This window comes from Pungitius pungitius, chromosome 13, assembly GCF_949316345.1.
Source record: "Pungitius pungitius chromosome 13, fPunPun2.1, whole genome shotgun sequence".
Taxonomy (NCBI): Eukaryota; Metazoa; Chordata; class Actinopteri; order Perciformes; family Gasterosteidae; genus Pungitius; species Pungitius pungitius.
The window spans coordinates 3,719,615-3,732,421 of NC_084912.1; the positions used below are offsets into that span (position 1 = coordinate 3,719,615).

At 46.7% G+C, this 12,807-nt stretch overlaps 1 protein-coding gene across 11 annotated transcripts in view; it reads left to right on the forward strand.

Annotated features, from left to right (window-relative positions):
• Positions 1 to 12,807, forward strand: part of usp54a (ubiquitin specific peptidase 54a) — a 37,228-nt gene that overhangs the window by 18,685 nt on the left and 5,736 nt on the right. For 7 of the 11 annotated variants that reach the window (XM_037464956.2, XM_037464954.2, XM_037464964.2 and 4 more), the window contains exons 3-18: positions 2,215 to 2,307; positions 2,406 to 2,540; positions 2,628 to 2,741; positions 2,999 to 3,081; positions 3,258 to 3,360; positions 3,473 to 3,619; positions 3,714 to 3,863; positions 4,778 to 4,946; positions 5,249 to 5,440; positions 5,819 to 5,953; positions 6,747 to 7,467; positions 7,857 to 7,975; positions 8,389 to 8,556; positions 9,311 to 9,430; positions 10,662 to 10,848; positions 11,767 to 12,662. In XM_037464956.2, the coding sequence (XP_037320853.2) occupies positions 2,215 to 2,307; positions 2,406 to 2,540; positions 2,628 to 2,741; positions 2,999 to 3,081; positions 3,258 to 3,360; positions 3,473 to 3,619; positions 3,714 to 3,863; positions 4,778 to 4,946; positions 5,249 to 5,440; positions 5,819 to 5,953; positions 6,747 to 7,467; positions 7,857 to 7,975; positions 8,389 to 8,556; positions 9,311 to 9,430; positions 10,662 to 10,848; positions 11,767 to 12,662 (3,532 nt within the window). Of the gene's footprint in view, positions 1 to 1,720; positions 1,878 to 2,214; positions 2,308 to 2,405; positions 2,541 to 2,627; positions 2,742 to 2,998; positions 3,082 to 3,257; positions 3,361 to 3,472; positions 3,620 to 3,713; positions 3,864 to 4,777; positions 4,947 to 5,248; positions 5,441 to 5,818; positions 5,954 to 6,746; positions 7,468 to 7,856; positions 7,976 to 8,388; positions 8,557 to 9,310; positions 9,431 to 10,661; positions 10,849 to 11,766; positions 12,663 to 12,807 lie in introns of those variants that run through there. The other 4 variants (XM_037464961.2, XM_037464959.2, XM_037464960.2 and 1 more) reach the window with 4 other exon arrangements.

A 12,807-nucleotide genomic window follows, 5' to 3' on the forward strand; every position in this document is an offset into this window, starting at 1 on the left:
CCGCCTCCCCCAGAGTTGACCCTCTGGACGGACACCTCCGCCCATCCCTGCTGCTCCATCAGAAAACCCCTCCCTCCGTCTCTTCCTTGCTACACCAGATGGCTTTGAGTCACGGGTCTCGTATGTTGTTGACATTACAAATGTCTGCCTCATCATGCAGCGATTTAAATGTCAAATAGCCTCGACGCTGACTGTGATCACTTTTCACAACTGGTCGCTTTGGGCAGTGAGAAATTATAACGCAATGATTAATACGCTACGTTTAAGTAACAGATGGGGGAATACAGATCTGTGCTGGAGGTGTCACCTGGCTGACCTGCTGAACACTGCTGCTTTGTCCGTTAGGAACAGAGTAACATATTGGACTTGGTAGGGGGGGAGTACAGGACAGGACAGGAAGGAGAAAACAAACACACCCAAACTGCTGACACCACAGTATGTTTCACTGAAGACGAAGGAGGCACCAAATTCACACCTCAGAGCACACCTTCTGTCGTGTGCCCGCGTGCGAGTGTCGAATAGAAAAAATGTTTGATGTAGATTTACATGGATTTCCAAGGGCTTAAAATGTCCTCTTTTATTCCTGTCCATCAGTCAAAACTACAAAAAAGGTAACTAATATGAATGATTATAAATATATTCTTGTTGATGGACAAATTGAATAATTTCAGCTCTAGTCCAGTTTACTTTTGTGTCCCACAACTCAGGATATCACACTGTGATTAAATCTTGAATGTGTGGCCAAAAAATGACACAAACTGAGGCAAAGTCCTGAATCTGACCTCCGGACCGCTTTGGCTTTTTTTTTCTTTTTAAATCCTTCTCATTAATATAGATGAAAAAATTCCTTCATGTCTGAATTCCTGCCGCTCAGCAGGAGAGAAGTCGGAGTCTCAAGACACAAATATTAAATAAATATTTTGTTGATCCCGTTTTAATATTCTGGGTTGAGCAGATAGGTACAAAATGTACATTATCTAAACAAATCCCTGCATTTTTATTTCCAATGAAATGTTGAATAGAATGTTCTCATCTGCAGTTAGAACTGAGTTACCGATCCTGTTATGAAATGTGTGTGTGTGTGTGTGTGTGTGTGTGTGTGTGTGTGTGTGTGTGTGTGTGTGTGTGTGTGTGTGTGTGTGTGTCTTAATTCAGGAGACTTCATGTGATTTCTGCAGGCTGAACTTGTGCCGCTTCAACCGCACTATAATGTTCATAGTGCTGCTGACAGTTTGTATGAAGCTTAAAGCGCGGTTGCTTGCAGGAGGCTGTTCAGTCCTTTCACTCCAACACTGTAATGTGGAAACGTGACTTATTCACATATTTTGGTTGTTTTGTTACATTTCAAAAGTTTGCTTGAAATTTGCTTGACAAGTGAATGAAAAGACATTTGTTCTGTCCGACACGGGAAACATCATGTTGTTTTTTGTTTTTACCCTTTTTATCGTCTTGACATCCCCCGCTCCCACACACACACACACACACATTCTTTGAACATCACTCTGACTTTAACACACTCCAACTCTCTCACACACACTCATCTTCGTCATGCAGGAGCCCAGATGGTTTCCTGGAGCAGATGGAGGGAACGATGAACACAGTTTGACACATGCGCTCACACTCGCACACTCACACACACTTTCATGTCTGCACTTTTCCACTAAGTTTCTTTCGCTCTCTCACACATATTTCAGCTTGTCTTCAGGTCAAATAAAAAAAAACTCTCTGATTGGCCGACTGTGGACTCAGCAGCCGCGCCAGTGTGTCCGTGCTGACTGCCGATTGGCCGGTATCTCGCGTAGCATTTAGTGGAGTCCGAGCGGCCGCGACGCCACTAGGACATAGATTATCTTGGTTCTTCTGGTTCTTCTCAAAAAGTGAGAGGGAATGCTTGACAGATGTTGTTTTGTAACTCTTAAAGTCCCTCAAAGTCTTTATGAACTATTCTCTGTCAGCTGAGATTTTGGGATCAGATCCTGGCAGGCGTTTGTTGAAGGAATATTGCTTTCACTGTTTTTGCGAGGTTGGTGAGGGCGATTTTGAATATCTCTACAGACGATATGACTGTTTTATTAAATCCTGGAATTCCCGATCCTTCCTCCTCCTCATATTTCTTTTAGTTACAGTTTAGTTAGTTGAATGCTGACCTGGCCGGGGCATGTGCGTATATTTTCTTTTAGTGATGTTAACGGATATCATTCCTCTGTTTCTCAGGTCCTCTGGCACCTCGACATCTTCAGGCGCAGTTTCCGTCAGCTGACCACTCACAAGTGCATGGAGGATTCGTGCATCTTCTGCGCTCTGAAGGTGAGAATCGCTCTCACCGGTTATCTACAAACTGATCTAGGACCAGCTTCCTGTCTCCTAACACGCTCCACGTGTCTGCCTCCCCGCTCGTTCTGCAGAGTATCTTTGCTCAGTTCCAGTACAGCAGTGAGAGAGTTCTGCCCTCCGACGCTCTTCGCAGCGCGCTCGCCAAAACCTTCCAGGACGAGCAGCGGTTTCAGCTCGGCATCATGGACGACGCCGCCGAGTGCTTTGTGAGAACACTGTGACGCATTCAGTGTTGACTTCTGTTCTGTTGTGAACCCGTCGAGGGTCATTTCTGCTCCGTGTGTATTCGGCAGGAAAACATCCTGATGAGGATTCACTTCCACATTGCAGAAGAGACCAAAGAAGACATCTGCACAGCCAGACACTGCATCCCACACCAGAAGTTTGCCATGACGCTGTTCGAACAGGTGAGACGGAGACGCGGTCTTATTGTGGACTGTGTTCACCGGCCGATGTTCACTGGAACTAATGACGAAACAAACATTAAAACCATTTAGATTGAAATACAGGCTCTAAATGGCTTACTCTCGGTAGAAGAGGTTACTGCAATGTATTATTTATCTGTTGGTCTGACAAAACGAGATATTTAAAGACTTCACTTTGCTTTAAATTGTCCTTTCTTCAGATTAACTGATCATGACAATACTTTGTGTGTGTGTGTCAGTGTGTGTGCAGCAGCTGCGGGGCGTCCTCGGACCCTTTACCTTTCATTCAGATGGTCCACTACATCTCCACCACCTCTTTGTGGTAAGTCTGTGTGTGACATTGTTCGGCTCCTATCTCAAAAGAGGTAGGTTGAGGTCACAGCGCCGTATTTTTTGCACAAATAATGCAGAGTTGCTAATTGTGTTTTCTGTGCTTTCAATGTAATATTAAATGTAACAACGGCAAATGTCATATCTCCTCCTTCTCCTCCTCCTCAGTAACCAGGCAGTGAAGATGCTGGAGACGAGGGAGAAAGCGACTCCCGGCATGTTCGGGGAACTGCTGCGAAACGCCAGCATGGGAGACCTGCGCAGCTGCCCCGTGAGACAATTACCTGACAGACAAGTTGTTGTTGACCAAATGGTTACAGCTCCCCAAACGTGATGGCAATGTAAGCGTTGTAAATGTCCTTCCTCCTCCTCCTCTTCTTCAGAGCCAGTGTGGCCAGCAGCTCAGGATGGCTCGCGTCCTCCTCAACAGTCCGGAGATCATCACCATCGGTCTGGTTTGGGACTCGGAGCAGTCGGACCTCGCAGAGGACGTCATTCACACCCTGGGGACCTGCCTGCGTCTCGGGGATGTATGACGTCTGTTTTTTTTTAAACCAACACGTCCATGAACATCAGAGTCTTCAGGATGCAGCGCTCCATTGAACCCTCTTGCTTTGTTCTCAGTTGTTTTACAGGGTGACTGAGGAGAAGGCTCGTCAGTCCGAGCTCTACCTGGTCGGCATGGTGTGTTACTACGGGAAACACTACTCCACCTTCTTTTTCCAGACAAAGATCCGACGATGGATGTACTTTGATGACGCACACGTCAAGGAGGTATATTCAGACATGCATGGGGTCAAAGGTGGAAGTGTTGTTAGTGGGGCACACTGACAACGATAATGACTGTATATTTAATTTACTATAAGTCGAACAAAATTAATCCCCACCTCTCTCTGACCTCCCATTTTTTACTTCTTTCTCCTCTTTTACTTTAGTTTCTATTATTGCTGTACTCCAATAACATTGATGGAATCATGAGATATCACATTACCCCACTCCCTCTATGTCTCTCTCACTCTTTCTCTCTCTCTCTCTCTCTGCTGGTTGCAAAAACAAGGATATCCCTCTATTGTTGATCTGTCCAGCTGGACATGAGGGAGGGTGTGGTCAAAGCGTGCGCGCACACACACACACACACACACACACAGTCGCGCGCGGCAGAGCAGAAGCGTTTGCTCACACATTTCTTTCTTTCACTCGCGTAAGCGCACACATTTTTTTCGCACTCTGACCACTACATGGTTTACGGAGAGGTCGGGGTTTGGGGATTTTTGGGACGTCCTGTTGGATTTGAGCATATCTGGAGGTGATTGAGGACGAGGAGTAAGAGCTGTAATAACAATCGGGAAGAATTTTTTAAAACAAAACATACAGACAGAAAGCAGGAAGACAACGCTTTTTTTTTCTGACCGCGCGATGAAACCTTCCGCAACATTTCAGCAGCCGTTACTGATTTAGCTGCTCAACATTGTTTTTGAGGTGAACGGGACGTCTTTACTGCTGCTGGTAAATGATTTTCAGGCACTAGTTTTATGTGGAAAAGGTTTTATATATGTATTATACTATCATAAAACATGTGGACAGTAGGCCCAGTGCATAGTATTGTTTGTCTCAGCTTATTTTGGTACTTCAAATCCTTATTTGAAACTTGTCTGATTCAGCCTCACGTTATGGTCACTCTCCTCCAGATTGGTCCTAAGTGGAAGGACGTGGTTTCTCGCTGCATCAAGGGCCACTACCAGCCTCTGCTGCTGCTGTACGCCGACCCGCGGGGAACGCCGGTGTCGGTCCAGGACCTGCCCCCGCGCTTCGACCTCCATCACCTCAACAAGGCCTGTTACGACAGCGAGGACTCGGGTAACTACAACACAGCTAGGAGTCGTAGTAGTAGCACAACAGCAAACATTCAGGTAACTAAACCACAAACGGTAGTTGTTGTTGTTGTAGTAGTAGTAGTAGTAGTGGTGGTTATAGAACTATGACTATTGTGTCAACTAAAGAAAAGCTAATGGTTACAGTAGTTGTTGTAGTAGTAGCCGTAGTAACCAACGCTGTTAAGGCGTGTCTGATGTGTGTGTGTGTGTGTGTATGAACACATCCCCGCTGACACCCCGACTTGTTCACTAACCCCCCCCGTCCCCCTCAACCCGCTCGGCCAGGCCGCGAGCAGTCGATCTCCAGCGACACTCGCACCGATTCGTCGACGGAGAGCTACTCGTCCCGACAGCCCTCCCACTCGCACCATGAGTCCCTGGCCAGTCACTACTCCTCTGACTCCCAGGGAACCGTCGTCTGCACCGAGCGCCCGGAAGGAGCCCTGCACACTTCGCTCTGCAGCCTGGATACCGTAGGTGGGTAGTTGGAGAGTGGGTAGTTGTAGTTGGGTGCCCGGGGGAAGTAGCAGAGGCTACGAATGGCATAGCAGTGAAGGGTTGGGCGGGTAGTTTGATAACTCAGGTTTAGGGTCGATTTATAGACGGACTATCAGCCTGTTGGTAGACAATCACGGCATGGGTTTCTCGGGGCATCTCTCTGACAAGACGCCTTTCATCTTAATTCATTCATTTATACTTGATCATCTTTATTATGAGCAAAGTTTGCTTGTATTTTTTAAATTTTCCTGTAAGGCCTTGCTGTGCAGTCCTTCACGCTCTGCTATTTGTCTTCATGTTTCGTTCATGTTAGTGACCATGCTGTAAACATCTGTTACCATGCTTCTTGTTGCTAAGGCCACTTGACGGACGGTGAGCAGCACCAGTCTCTGAGGAAGGGAGGCGGGGCCGGGGATAGGAGGCGGAGCTCTAGCCGCCACCGGCGATCTAAACTCGACAACGAAGCCCCGTCGGCTGGTTACCACAGTGAGGGTAGGCAGGGGCCGGGGCACAGGGGCCAATCACAGGGCAGAGAGGAAACTACTGGGCAGACTATTAAGAAAGAAAATTGAATCAACACCGGATTTTTTCAAGACTTTATGTAACCTGATCTCATCTTATGAATAATCATTTTGAATAATCCCTTAAATTGGGTTCTTTTAATCGTTGTATTGAATAAAAATATAAAATGCCTTACAGCTGAGAAAAACTGAAACAAACACCAAATATTAAAGCACATTTTAAATGTAAACACCAATGTATTAGGAAATGGAAAGAGATTTAAACATTTCAGAATATATACAATTTAACTGATTTTTACAGCATTGCATGTTGGTCTTAACTAAAGTAGGTGATCTGTTTTCCAGCTAATGACATGACGTGGTTATATATATTATGAAGATTCATTGCTTTTATTTTCATAGGATACTGAGATTTTAGGGAGTCTTCAATAAAATGTTGAGATATTCCTTAACGGTAACATTAGGTCACTAAACGCTTCTTTGCGGGAGAAGAAAAATATGAAACACAACAACAAAAACTTGCATTGCCGTCAGCATTTCTTTTGTTGTCACTCATATTAAATCATTTGTTCTTTCTTCCTTGATTCATTCCTGCAGTCACTATAATCTTATTTTTCCCCATGTCTCTGTATATTTTGTTATTTTACCTCTCTTTCATTCTAACTTGTCCACATTTCTTTGGATTTCTTACTCTGCTTCTCTGTCTGTTCCTCCTTTCTCCCCTCTTGCCTCCCTCCTGTTACTCCCTTCTCTCCTCCTCCCAGGAGAGACTTTGAAGGAGCAACAGGTTCCTCGTCACCTCCCCAAACCTTCCTCCTCCTCCTCCTTCTCATCCTCAACCAGTCGCCTCAGAGACTTCAAAGAGACCATGAGCAACATCATCCACAGCCGACCCCTCTCCTCCTCGTCCTCCTCATCTTTACCGGCTGCCGTCCTCTCCTCTGAAATCCACTCCTCCGCCAACAACCACCTCTATCCTGCCACCATTTCACCTCCCTGCCCTCCCTCTAGTAAACCGCATGACTGGGAGGCCGACAGCACCAGCAGCGAGTCCAAGTCCAGCTGCTCGGGCGGAGCCGGTCCTGGGAGGTACCGGCCAGCATGGAGGCCCCGCAGGGAGGCGCTCAACATCGACAGCATCTTCAATCGCGAGAGGCGGAGGCAGGCGGGGTACAGCCCGCTCGGAGCGTCACTGCTCGAGGACCGCGGGGCTCCGGGAGGAGGGGGAGAAAACTCCTCCTTCCCGGCCCAGGAGGACGCGAGCAACGTCGGGCCGGGCTCCTCCTGGACTCTTCCCACCACCTCCGCCACCCGTACAGGAGGTGGCAGTGTGCCTGGAAGTGGCAGGGGCAGTGAACGACATGCAGACTTGCCTCCGCCTCCTCCCCCTCCTCCCAGGCTGATTCAGAGGATGGAGAGCGGATATGAGAGCAGCGAGAGGAACAGCAGCAGCCCAGTCAGCCTGGAACTGAACGTGGCCGACAGGTTAGTGCACAGGAGGTTTAGGCCCAGAGCTTTTTGAAGGAACCAGGATAGAAGTCATATTTTAAGTAATAATCCCTTCATTACACAGTCTGTCTAGTAGTGTTGTTCTCCAGCTCCTGTTTCGAAAAGTGTGGTATCAAATGTGAGCCGAGCGCCCTTAATAATAAAGAATATCAGTCCAAACAAAGGAGCAAAAATTCTGGATATTTCCTGTGCAGCTTCATCCACATTGTGCCTACACACTCCTTCATATAGGATAATACAAAACTCCTTTGTTTAGCAATAATTGAATGATAATAGGTTTTGGGTGGATTCCTTTCAACATATTCCAGACCTATTTCTTGATGTCAACGTGCTAAACCAGGACTCTCTCTCTCTTTTGTCTTCAGGGACTGCGTTGTGAAGAAGCCTTCTTCCTCTTCCTCAGGACCTGCATGGAGGAACATCAGGTCAAAGAGCAGTGGAGCATTGCTGCAGGAACTCAGTTCCTCCAACAGGAGAGGCCTCGGTACGAGTCTGACACGTAAAGGCCTCGCTTCATCTCTTTACGGAAACCTCTCCTTTTTGTTTTGCTCATCAATCACAGCATATTCAGTGCAAAGTCGGCACATATATATTTAAAATGTATTCTCTTCATAAGAATGTTTGATTCAGAACAACATTACTGTCCAATTTCAGAACCTCGGTGCTGCTTTTAATAATGACAAGTGGCGCCTGAGACATTGGTACATCTGAGAATGTTTAACTTTCTAGTAAACTCTCGAGTTTCCAACTTGATGTTGGTCAGAGTGACGAATCAACTTAATCAATCACTCAAACTGGAATTGGCTGAAACATGTTGAATCCGGCTGAATGACTTGTGTGTTTGTTGCCATAGTTCTCAGTGATGACTATACGTGTTTTGTGTGATTGTGTGTTGAGCAGCGACATCCGTTGGCCGCAGCGAGCTGGACGACCTGCAGGAGGAGGTGCAGAGGAGAGCAAGGGAGGAGGAGCAGCATCGCCGGCAGGAGAAGGAAAGGGAGGCGGCGCTCGGCTTCAACCCCCGACCCAGCAAATACTTGGACCTGGACCAGCTACAGATCGAAGGTAAACACACACATCCACCCATCACCTGTAGTGCTTCATGTAATGAATAATAATGTATTTATCGACAATGCACTTCACTTTGTCTGTACATGTCAAAAAATCAGTAAGAGATTGATCAGCTATTCAGCCAATCACTGATCCAACTGTCGGTCATCTGTTGTACTGTGTGTGTGTGTGTGTTTGTGTGTCGTCGGTCAGCAGGTGTGTGTTTATAACAACAGGAATGTTCCTCATTGAGCAACTGAAAGGGCCCACAAAAGACACAATGGTCCACCATGTGAAGCCTGTGTGTGTGTTTGTGTGTGCAACCAGGCTGCGCTCTTGACTTTAAACTGGTTGTTTGTTGTTTCTGAGGTTTTTCACTTCATTTTGAGCTGAAAACAAACGGTCCCTAAACTTTCCCTACAAATTTTCACATTATTGACTTAAAACCTACGTACGATAGGCTTGCATGTGAGACAAACAGGATAATATCCACATAATTAGAAAGTGTCATTTATGCAGTGTTTTCATGCAGTGATTTCAATCTCAAAATTGCTGCAGGGTAATACATTCTATCCAGTATGGAAAAACTTATAAACACTTATGCAAACAACTTGAGTGGTTATTTGTGTTAATCCCAATGTTCCATATAGAAAATGTTAGGCTGCTTCATGACACAAACATGTACATTTACACTTTCAGAAGGCTTTGGGTCTATCGTCTTTGTCACTGGCCCGCTACATCAATAAGTGTGCCTGTGTTTGTCCTGCAGGTAAAGGCGATAGCTTTGAGAGATGTGTGTCAGAGGCGGAGCTTCTGCTGGACCAGTCGGTGCGTCTGGAGCAGGCGGGCGAGGTCTCTGCCGTGCTGTCGGCCGTCAACGAAGCAGTCTGTAAGCTTTTCCCACTTCCACCTTTGTACATACGCAGCCATATCGCAGCAGAGTATCTCTCACTAAATAAACACACTGGGAATGAGTTCTGCCCACCAGCCCTTTGCTTTGTTGCTAATGGCAACCAGAGGCAGCAGAGTGCTCTGCTGATGAAAGCCAAGAGATTCCAATGTATTTGTGTGTCACTAAGGGTTGTTCTCACACACACACACACACAACACACTATTTGCTCTCTGCTACAACACGTATGCTTTCTCCTTTTAACTACGCACTTAATTCTTCTCTCTCTAAACATCCACTCCACATCGCTTTCTCTGTTTGAGCTGTCACTCGCACGCACACACGCATGCAGCCCTGCTGTTGCTGTTGTTCCTGAAGCACAACACAAAAATCAGACTGCTGTTAAAGCAACGAAAACAGATAAAGAAATAATAAGCTTTAAATCTCCTCTAAATAAAAACCCATCATAACAGCATCACTTTCAAGAAACAAGTTTTTTTTTTAGCATATCCGTCAGTAATACCAACATTGAGACATCAATGACAAGAAGTGAGCAGCCAGACGATTAGATCAACAAACTTCTACCTGCACAGCTGGTCCATCTGTTTCATTTAGAAAATATGCTCAATTCTGGGACACGGCTCCCCAGTTCTTCCGAATGAAGACGTTTCCAAAGCTTTTTAACCAATCAAGTGCAGTTCTGATTATACCCCCGTGTTTTACTGATGAAACAAGCTGGGTGAAGGTTGGCCCAAATTGAGCCGAATGTTGAAATGGTGAGAGACCCAATAAATAACAACATGTCACGATATAGTTATGGGAAACACTCTTTAGAACCATGAGTCCCTAAATCATTGTTGGAACGCAGAAACGGAGCCCAGTGTCGCTTTGATTCTCCTGCAGTGTTTCAGCTCACTTTGGCCGACATGTTTATTTATAATTTTGTTAATTTAACATTTGTCTGAATATAATTTTTCAATGGCATTATTGACGACCAGACCTGAATTATTGATCTTTCTCATGCCCACCATTCTCACCACACACACACACACACACACAATGTCTCATAATTCATTTTCTGTCAGCTGTATTTTTGGTTTTAAGATTTTTGCATGGAATCGTCATAATAAGTTATTTTCTACATCTTTTCGTTGTTTCCTTATTTATTCTTTCCTGTTTTTTTTTTTTCTTTCTGTTTTGTATTTTTTGTTGACATGTTACCCGGCTGCAGCCAAACTGCAGCTGGTGGCAGTCAAGGGCGGAGCTAGTAATCAAAGCCGGCTGCAACGCTGTATGAGAAGAGCCCGCAGCCTGCAGCAACGCATGCAACTGCAGCAGCAGGACTCCGAGGGAGTCAGACAGCAACCACAGCAGCAGCAGGAGGAGGAGGAGGGGCAGCAGCTGCAAGAACAGCCCAGGTACCCCCTGTAGTCTGCGCAGCCAATCAGGAGTAGCATTAGCACTACCAACACTATTAAAATATAAAAAAATACATTCCCTATTTTTCAAACTGGTAATGCATCCATAAAAGGCTAATTTTAAAGCCATTTCAAAGATGCACTTGTTAGCTTGATGGATGGTGGACTTCAGCGTTTGTGTTTCCCTCCGCCCTGTACTCCTGTGCAGTGCCTCGTTTTATAGCACATGTTCCCAGGTACGGTGGGTGAGCACAGGTTCTGGTCTGAATGTGGACGCGCGTCCTATGGTGGAAGGAGCCTAGTGTGACGTAGTTTGTCAAGGAGAAGAAAGACATACCTCTGAAAGTCAGCGAGAGTCGAGGGTACCACAGAGTTTGTTTTTTTTGTCTCGTCCCAGGACTTCATGAAGCTCAACGCGGTCACGGCAAAAACTGTAATAACACATTTTGAAGTAAAACTGCTCTGTTTTATTTGTACTACATAAAACAATTTAGTTTTCTACTTCTTTAAATAAATAAATGGGGAAAATGTATTATCTCTCGTTAGTGAATAGGAGGCTACAGTTGTGCAACCAACATTAAATTTGGTTCATTAAATCGGTTTCTTTTGGTCAAACTTTATTTATTTGGGACTGTAACAAACACTGCGGCCTGCAGGGAGCCGTAGCAAGAAAAATCTTTGTTGTGGAGGAGAAGTGTTGTGACAACTAGCTGCGAGTGTGAGCCATGGGGAGAGATTGTCAACACTCTCCAGGAAACCTCCCCAAAAACACACACACACACACACACAAACGCACGCTGGGCCCAAGCTCTCGATCGACACCGTCTGTTCCAAACATACTGCAGGTCAACACTTACGTACTTCCTTACCTTCTCTGTCTGTCTGTCTCCCTCTGTCTGTCTCTTTCTCTCTCTGCAGTGAAAAGCCTCTCTCGCTCCAAATACTTTTGACAGACAGACAATCCAACCAGTCGGCCGCCAGTCAGGACCATCCGGCCCCGCCTCTCTCTACCTGCCTTGTTAAGCCCCCCCATCCCAAACCCAGCTCTGTGGCCCATACAGGTTCACCCAGAGACAACAGCATGACTGGAGGCCCCTGCTTTGTCTTTGGGAAACCCCTCACCAACACTAGGTCCCTCCCTGCCCTGTGCGTGGACAACTTGGAGGAGGGCCCCTTGGGAGACTTGGCCCCACCCCCTCAATCTGAGGAGGCGGAGCATCCTCCCCAAAGGACCAGAACGGCCCCTGTCTGCATCCCAGTGAAGGCCCCGGCACCACCCCCACCCAGGCCATACTCTCAAACCTCTTCACCTGTTGGCACCAATGACGGGGGCCATCCGATGATGGCGGAGTCGCCTCATTCCACCCGACACCCACATTGCATGCCCCCCGCGGCCAGCCCCAGGGTAGCCCCGCTCCCATCATCCTACCCAGCCAGGAATTGGTCCTGCTTGTATTTGGACCCACGCGATGTCGTCGATTCCCCCGTTGACCCCCCAATCAGCTCGCCTCTTTACTCAACTCAACTGGACTCCAATTCCAATGATCTCCCTCTGTCAGCCGTGAGCTGGCCTGCCCCGCCCCCCTCTTCCCCGCCCCCCAGTCAGGACCACGTAGCGGCACTGCCCGTGGAGCGCTGGGCCCAAAACGTCAATAGATACTACGGCTCCCAGAATGCAACAGGAGGAGGGGGAGAGGATGCGCCCTGTGAGGAGCTGTCAGAGCTGGAGTCTCTGTACCAGGCCAGTCTGCTGGCTCCCAGCATGCACCGGGGCAGCCGCGGAGTCAGTCCTCAACCAGCCAACAATAAACCAGGTAGTTACTAGATATACAAGTTCAATATTTCAGGTTATCCTGATGCTCCTAAATGATGCTTAGTTACCATCAAAAAAATCACTCACCACTGTTCTCTATTTGTGTTGTACTGCTGCAACACACATTTTCATTGTTAGTATTGTAT